Raw genomic sequence first — 8,339 nt, forward strand, 5'->3', positions numbered from 1 at the left:
CCCTACAGCCAATCACGGTGTATAACTGGCCCACCTGGAACATGGGACAACTGGGAAGGAATGGCATCACCATCTAAATGTATTTGCTGGGGAAACGAGCAAGGGGCAGAAAAGCAAAGACTGATAACAGGGAGCAGGGAGCAGAAGTATCGCAGCCAGACAATGTACGATCATGAGTTTAAGAACGGTTGAGTTTGATCTTTCCTTTACTTTTCCACTGGAACCGAGAGAGTACTTATTGGATGCTATCCTGCTTTGGCGAGCTGTAACGGAGCCTCTTTATCATCCCATTAGCGGGGATTTAGTGCATCTTTAGGCCGCGATCCACTAGACGGCGGCCCTCCCGCCCGTGGCCGGGTGAAATTTAGGAGAAGCAGAAGAGGGTGCTCCTCAAGCCGCAACAAAGAAGTTTCTCTGTATTCCTGATGTTGAGCATACAGTTCAGATATAGAGATTTTTATCCTTTTCATGTAATATTTTCAATGTATTAACTTTGTGGTTCTAGAAAAATTACATAGGCTGGAGCAGAGTTCGAGAGGTTGGGAGCTAACAGAAGGTTAGCTGAGCTTGGGCCTCACTGAGCTGTCCTGTTTTGAAGACGGGTACGATTTGTGCCTCCTTACATTCCGCCATCATCCCAGCCCCTGCTTAGACGATAAAACCTTCGCCAAAACAACGTCTTGTCACAAGAAAACACGTCGACTTCGACCGGTATTGTCACTGATTACATCGACCGGTTTTACGGCGGAAATTGCCTGACGCTTTGTGCAGCTTGCCTGCATTGCTGTGGCAATTCATTAGTGGGTTCTGGGCTACTCTTGGCTTGAGCATCCCAATACGAGGCCGATGAAACACCAGCAGTGTTTTCTGCCTCTCGCGACAAACTTGCCCGCCTACTGAGGTCTCGTCGCATCGGTTTTTCATGCCATAGTTTCCTCGTATCGACATTCTGTCCATTGCTCCATCCGCCTTTCATACCCGAAAATCCAATCTTCCTCGATCGATCACCATTCCTGAACGAGAGCCTCCAATAATACCCGCACCCTGGCGTGCGGCTCGCCGATCGCAGCAGTGATGCTCGTCAACACCAGATCACCGTGGTCCATGACCAGCATGCTTCTGCTGCTCGCTTCTCTCTTCGCCGTGCTCCCGGCAGTTGCTGCCGACGACTCCAAAATTATCAAAGGCTACGACTTCAACGGCGCCATCCAGAAGCTCGACATTGCCCCCCAACCATCGCTCTACTCGGGGGGCTTCGCAGACTGTCTCCGCGGCGGCAGCTTGTTCAACTTTTCCACATTCGATGTCGCATACTACACGAACAAGAGCCACCATACAATCTTCTTCCATCTCGATGGAGCCAGCAACATCCGAAAAGAGTCGCTCGTTCTCCACCTATCCATCCAGGCGTATGGCCAGGCGCGATTTGACATGTCCTACGATCCTTGCAAGGCGCACATGGATTCCCTCTGCCCGCTGACATCGGATAAGCGCATCAGCGCGTTTGCCGTTGTCCCATTATCATCAGACGATGTGGCCGGCATGCCCGAGGTCACCATGGGTATCCCCGACTTCGAGGGCTTTGCGCGGATGCAAATCTTTGCCAACTCTACGCAGACGGAGATTGGCTGTTTTCAGACTGTCATGTCCAATGGCAAGACTCTGTCGCAGCCTGAGGCCATCGGAACCACTGTTGGTGTCTTCGTCATTGCCACTATGCTCTCCTCCTTCATTACCGCAGCGTATGGTATCAGTGTCCCTCATATGCGCATGCACTACGCCCACTCGTTTTCCGTCCTGATCGTGTTCGAAACGTTTCAGTACATCTTCTTCTCCGGCGCACTGTCTGTCAATTGGCCTAGCGTGCTGCCAGCCTGGTGGAGCAATTTCGCGTGGCCCTCGGGTATGTTTGCTACGCACAGTCTCGTGCGCTCTATCAGCTCCTTTACCGGAAATGTCGTGAGCGTGACCCAGGTGGGAGGTGCGGGGTCTGTACCTATAAACAACAACGGGGGCTTAACGCAGCAAATATACGGCCGCGCGGATCCCGCAACTGGAGAGCAGCCTTCGCCGGTCACAGACCTCGATGGCTACGCCTGGGGTGGCGAGCCGAACCCTCCAGGGATGCCCATGCCAGGCACCTGGCCTGGTCTTCCCGGAACACTCTCCGAGGTCTACATCCCTCCAGCAGAGGCCTTCACGTTGGCCTTGATTTGGTTCATGGCTATGATTGGTCTGGTAGCGGTGCTGATCGTGCTGTTTAAGCTGACACTCGATGTGTTGATCAGATTCAAACTCCTCAGAACGGATGGCTTCAACTACTTTCGCAGCCATCTGGGTGGCTATCTTGCGGCTGCCTTATTGCGCACCTGCTTCATTGGATTCTTTGTCATGACTACGCTTGCAATGTATCAGTTTTCCCTTCGTGGCCCGGACGGCCCCACCGCGATTGCTGCCATTGTCTTTTTGCTTTTCCTGGTGGGCGTTGGAAGTATAGCTGCATATGCCTGCTACTTTCGCCTGCGACATGGCAAGTACTCTACCGCACCCGATTCTATCCGGTTCGAAAGCGCGAAGCTCTTTAAGAAAGTTCCATTTGTCTCTGCAATTCGAAACAGTGAGCGCGGAGAGGAGGAGACAGCTGAGCAACGCCGCCTGTACGCCTCAGTACCCATCACCAGGATTGTTTACACCGATGACAACCCGAACCGCCCGACCGTCCATCAAGATGCGGGCTTCATCAAGAGATTTGGCTGGCTATCTGGCCGCTACCGTCGTACCCGCTGGTGGTATTTCGCCGTCTATCTAGGGTACCAATTCATTCGCGCGTGCTTCATTGGTGGAGGCGCTCGTACACCACTGGCGCAAGTCTTTGGATTGTTCTTGTTTGAGATTATTGCCTCTATCATCATCATCAAGTTGACGGCCTTTGAGGGCTCTCGCAATACGGTGGTTGCTGTTTGGATCATATCCATCGCCAAAATCCTTACTACGGGGCTGTCCATTGCCTTTATTGCCGACTACAACGTCAACCGAATTGGCGCAACTGCGATTGGCCTCATCATTGTTGTGGTACAGGCTTTCCTTGCCATCGTGGTATTGGTGCTCGCTGCACTGGGCATTATGTCGTCGTGGATGTCGCTGTCGCGTAACAAGGAAGAATTCACTGAACCTTTTGTCGACATGCGTGTCAAATATTTTGAGCATATGCAGAAGCGCACCGACGACTTACCTACGCCACCGAAGGAAGACGAAATGGAGGCAACGGCCCCAGAGCCAGGCTTTAACGTGCGCAATGTTCGACGAGCCCCAAAGATTGAAGATGAAGATGAGCTGGCAGAGATATCGCCGCCACAGCCCGGATTTGCAGGACAAGCTGGCGGCAGTGGCCAGCGCAGTCGCGCCAATAGCGGTAGCTCGCGCTACTCGGCTAGCAGTATTCCGCGTGCGGCACGGGTACACCGAGCCTCTTGGAGTTCGAAGGAGTTTTCCCAGATGCAGGCTGAAATGATGACTCGACCAGAAATCCAGCGAGGGACCCATTCTAGAAGCAACTCGCAACGCATGTCTTCTGCGAGCATTGCCGCCGTTATGGGTACCGACTCCCCGGGCAGCAGCACACCAGTTCGAAGACCAATGACTCCCACGCGCGAGTCCTCGGAAGATGCGAGAGACATTTCGGAAACTACAACATCGCAGACGACGCCTACGAAGCGAAGCGATGAAGAGATGCCCGAAGAGAAAACGGAAAAGCCCGCACCGGTTCAAAAGACCGAGCAGCAGGTGGCTGTCGAGGATACCACGGTGTCGGAAGCCGTGGCCGATAAAACAAGAGACGAAAAGGCCGCTCTATAATCAGAGAAAGACAGGGTGTATTAACATTTGGCTTGCATAATTTCTGCCCTGACAGCATATGATTTTCAGGGACATTGGCATGGGTTACTGTTTACAGCGCATATGTTATTCTTTTTGCCCGCTGGCGTTTTTTTTGCATTGATTTGGCCGCTGGACAGGGGCGGTTGCCACGGCATTTTTTTAAGCAGTTGCGTATCCGTATTAATGCTATATAGAGATTTATGAATGTAAAAATTGGATCGATTACAATCTGCTGGCTGCGCAACTGGTGTTTTGACTACATGACTGTGTGAAGTATGCCGTGAAGGATCACGGTTATCGGTGACTCGGGATGGGGCCGCCCGGCTCCGGCCAGCGCCACGGCCGGGCCGGCGGATGTGAATTTCAACCTGGTACTTATCTCGCCGATGCAAGCCAACTTCACAGTATCTAGGGAAAAAAAGATGAAAATTTGCTGGAAACGGAATAATCGTGAGGCTGGCCATCAATCAGCCAACTTGATACGCCAGTTGATATTGCCCCGGAATGCGGACAGTGTGCAGGGCCGATCCTTCCCTAGGAGCCTTCCACGACTCACTCGTGCCTCCTCCCACGCCCAGATCAAAACACTCTTTCAACTTTCTCGACGAGCCATGAACCATTAGCCAACATCTAATCAAGTTTTGAATCCGTCCCGAGAGCAAGCACGTTAGCAGCACGGATAGCGATCAACGAAACTCATGGCCAACATCACATACCGCGACGCGACCGAGGCCGACCTGGCGTCCATCCGCACCATCGAAGAGTACTATGCCCTCAACACCCACTCCTCCCTCCTGACGGGAGTGCCGACGCTCTCCGATATGAGCGCGCGGTTCCGGCACCTGCTCGCCACCACCATGCCGTACCGCGTCGCCGTGGACGTCGCCCTGGTGGACCCCGGGGTGATCGGGTACGCCTACCTGCTGCCCTCCAACGACGCGTACCGGCCGACGGCGGAGCTGCGGCTGTGGGTGCACCCGGCACGGTGCGGGCAGGGCGTGGGCACCCAGCTCGTGGATCACCTGCTGCGGATGATGCGCAACTGGAAGGTGGTGCCGCAGTTCCCGGGCGAGCTGCCGACGGCGACGTCGAGCGTGCTGGTGAGGAATGTGATCGCGGTGCAGGTGATGGACCCGTTTGGGAGGGAGGGCGGCGAGGCGGCGAGGCGGTTCTTCAGGAATCGGGGGTTCCGGGAGCGCGGATGGTTGCGCGAGGTTGCGTTTAAGCGCGGACAGTGGTACGTGAAATCAGAGGGGAGAGAAAGCGAGAGAAAGAGAGTGTGTGTGTGAGAGAGAGATAGGGGGGGGGGGGCATGTGTGAGTGCTGTGCTGACAGACAAAGGCTTGATGTGATTTATTGGCAGTTTTCGACCCTCGGACACGCTGGAGGAGGATGGTGAGGGGAGATGGTTGGCGACGTCGGGACATTTGCGGAAGCAGCATACCTTGGATTCGAGAAGCATACGAGTGCTATACGGCATTTTGAGTAAGGGGAGTTAGATGAAGTTTCATCAGCATAATTAAAACAAAAGACTCATACTAAACGCCGTTTATTTTTCCTGCCCTCTATCCATTGTCCGTACCGCGACGAGGGGTCGTAGCATATCCGACCCCTTTTCTCTATTGAACTTGTTTATAAATATCCAGGAACTCAAGCGCGGCACTCTTGAACGAATGCATGAAGCCGACGGCCTCGGTCTCGCCCGCCAAGGACTCGTGGTGGCGCATCAGCTTCAGGATGCTGTTGGCCGCCTCCTCGCAGATCTTGCCCGGCGGGCTCCCGCCGTTGCCGACCACGGTCTCGTCCATCATGTACGGCGTGAACAGGCTGAGGATGCAAAAGTGGTAATACGTGCTGCGGTCGTGTCAGGTGCATGTCCTAGCAAGAATAGGAGGGGGGGGTTACTCGCTGCACGAATAGGATCAGAGGCTCGCGGCCCGTGTAGTCCTCGGAGTACTGGAAGAAGTTTTGATACCACTCGAGGCCTTTAATGTACGTCACGGTGGCCTCGGCAAAGGTGCGGTCTTTTTCGGGCACGCAGCATGTCCGGAAGACTTGTTCGATTAGTTGATAGAGCTCGGCGGCGACCAGGTACATCTCGTCTCCGCGCAGCTCCGAGTTGGCGACGACGAGTTCGTTTGCTTTGACAAGGGTTAGGCTCTCGGCTTGCTTGTTGTCCGTGTCTTGCTGACCTATTATTGGCCGCAGCAGGTGCTCCGTCCAGCTTTGGCTGTCGCATGCCTCGTTGGGATTCGTATTCTCGGAAGGCGTGCTCGGCAAGCCGGGCCTACATCTCTGTATTTGAATCAACATCCTGTATCCGCGGGCGTTAGCAAATCTTCCCTTCTTGCACCCACTCGAACAACCAGGCGCGCAGGTGTCCTTTACCGGTTCATCGATATCGCGCCGCAGTACGTGCTGGCCGTGATGCGGCGCGTCGCCGCCGGCACCTCCACCCCCGTTCGCCCCGCGTTCTGCACGCAGTACTTTCGTATCGCCTCGGCAAAGTCCATCGCAAAGTTGCGCGTCTCCTCGCGCCAGCCGCGGCACGCGCAGTACAGCGCCAGCACGCCGAGCGCCTGGGCGTCCGGGACGGCCTCGGGCGGCCAGGTGCCGCCGCGGTGCAGCGCGCGGACGGCCTCGTTGGCGAGCGCGGCGCTGAGCACGTCCCAGGCGGGCTTGCCGGTGGCGCGGTTGGCCACCTCGTCCACGACGTTGTGGCGGAAGACGACCACGGAGAGCGCCAGCAGCGCGTCCACGAGCGCCGGCGTGCAGTGCGCGGCGCCGGTGCTGGGGCCGGATTGTAGGTGCAGCTTGAAGCGCTCGCGGTCGACGAGGCAGAGGGCGACGCAGTCCCACTGCAGGATATTGTCGAGGACGCGCAGGACGCGCGCCTGCGGCCAGTCGATGTGCGGCGAGGTGTACGGGAGGAGAAGCTGGGGTCGCGGCGGGGAGGCGACGGCGGCGGCGGCGGCGGCGGCGGCGGCGGCGGCGGCGGAGGTGTCGGATATGTCGTCAGCGTCGCTCATCGAGAGGCTCTGCTGCGACGCCGCCGAGGAGTCGACGACGCCGGATAAGCGCGGTTCCGGATCTGATGGCAGGGGAAAAGTTTGCGTCAACACAACAAGGTCCGAAAATAGTTGCGGGCGTCTAGGGCGTGTGTCTCATACCTTTTGATCTCGTGGCGAGCTCGACAGACGGCCGCGATGATGGTGTGGAATCATTCGCCGGCAGGGACCCTCGGTTGGTCACTGCCGTCTCAGGTGTCGCTTCGAAGCTGCTGCGCGTTCCATCGCTCCTCCGAAGGGTTTCGGACGTCTTCTTCGCCTTGGGTCGCGGCTTCAGCGACTTTTGCGCTGACGATGGCCCTATCGCATCCGTAGAGGTTGGCGGCGGCGGTATGGCGTAAACGCATTCGATCTTTGCCTTGCTGCACGCGTAGCAAGGGTGTTGTCCGTCGCACTGATGGTTTGGTGCATGTTGTTAGAGAATCGGACCAGATTTGGTAGAAGCTTATCAGCATGGGAAGAGGGAGTTGGCGGTTGAGATTGAGGGCGAAGAAGGAAAGGAGCCAGGGCGAGACGACGAAGATGGCAAGAAGATGACGTGGAAGCGGCCGTGATGACACTATCCTTTTCTTACCTTTTTCTTTCTTCGGCGACAAAACTGACAACGATCTGGGGAGGGGCGGCGAGGCATGACTCTACCAATGCTATTGTCGCTGGCAGGACAAGAGTTAGTTGTGCGACAACGGTCATGCTTTTTTTTTTTTTTTGCCCTCTTGTTATAAACAATGCCGGGAATAGAGAAGGAATACCAGAACTCGAGAGATGCGAAACGTAGTACTAGATCGCCTCAAGGACGCCATCTGCTTTGTACCCGAGTACATGCAGAACAGACAGACACAGACAGGAATGATGCTGGCTGGCCAGGTTTCGCTCGCCCGCCAAAGCGAGGCCCGGTGGCGGTAGTTCTTTTTGTTTTAAAACAATCTTGCGAAACGCATGTACAAGATGGCACTTGTGCCAAGTCCAAGTTTTCCCCCATCCTGTGCGTTTGCCTCCCCATGGACTTTTTACTACTGAGCTAAACTGAACTGACCAGCCAGCCTACTAACGTTACTCGCTGATGGGTGAGTTCTAATTCAATTGGCCCCAACGGTAAGAGGCAAGAATGCACGCCGATCCAGAAGGCGACGGGACCCCTGCTGGGCTTTGGGGTGACTTGGAGAAGTGCTACATGCGGCCAATCAGGGGATCCGGAGCGTGTCCGGGTTTGTCTTCTCTGCCTTTTGAATGCTAGGCTATCGAATGCTAACTAGTTGGAATTCTCCTTGGGTGTTGTCAATGTGGACTTGAGTCTGTGAAGCCCAGTAAGTGATTCGTCACCCCCAACAAGGGCCTTTTTCCGAAGGGGTCTCACAAGGGGATGGATGGGACTATCCAGCATCATCATGCCCACCC

At 55.6% G+C, this 8,339-nt stretch overlaps 3 protein-coding genes across 3 annotated transcripts; 2 read left to right on the forward strand and 1 right to left on the reverse strand.

Annotated features, from left to right (window-relative positions):
- Positions 1-1,074: 1,074 nt before the first annotated feature.
- Positions 1,075-3,855, forward strand: ISF_06060 (TRP-like ion channel; the record flags this gene model as incomplete). The annotated part of the gene is made up of 1 exon (XM_018849664.1): positions 1,075-3,855. One exon carries the CDS (start codon positions 1,075-1,077, stop codon positions 3,853-3,855), a length of 2,781 nt encoding a protein of 926 aa, XP_018703162.1.
- A 719-nt stretch (positions 3,856-4,574) lies between these two features.
- Positions 4,575-5,275, forward strand: ISF_06061 (Acyl-CoA N-acyltransferase; the record flags this gene model as incomplete). The annotated part of the gene is made up of 2 exons (XM_018849665.1): positions 4,575-5,113; positions 5,218-5,275. The coding sequence occupies 2 exons, from the start codon at positions 4,575-4,577 to the stop codon at positions 5,273-5,275; spliced, it is 597 nt and encodes a 198-aa protein (XP_018703163.1).
- A 220-nt stretch (positions 5,276-5,495) lies between these two features.
- On the reverse strand, positions 5,496-7,634 carry ISF_06062 (hypothetical protein; the record flags this gene model as incomplete). Its single annotated transcript, XM_018849666.1, has 5 exons — positions 5,496-5,730; positions 5,834-6,190; positions 6,265-6,967; positions 7,047-7,306; positions 7,519-7,634. 5 exons carry the CDS (start codon positions 7,632-7,634, stop codon positions 5,496-5,498), a joined length of 1,671 nt encoding a protein of 556 aa, XP_018703164.1.
- Positions 7,635-8,339: the final 705 nt, after the last annotated feature.

This window comes from Cordyceps fumosorosea (genome assembly GCF_001636725.1).
Source record: "Cordyceps fumosorosea ARSEF 2679 chromosome Unknown scaffold_15, whole genome shotgun sequence".
Taxonomy (NCBI): domain Eukaryota; kingdom Fungi; phylum Ascomycota; class Sordariomycetes; order Hypocreales; family Cordycipitaceae; genus Cordyceps; species Cordyceps fumosorosea.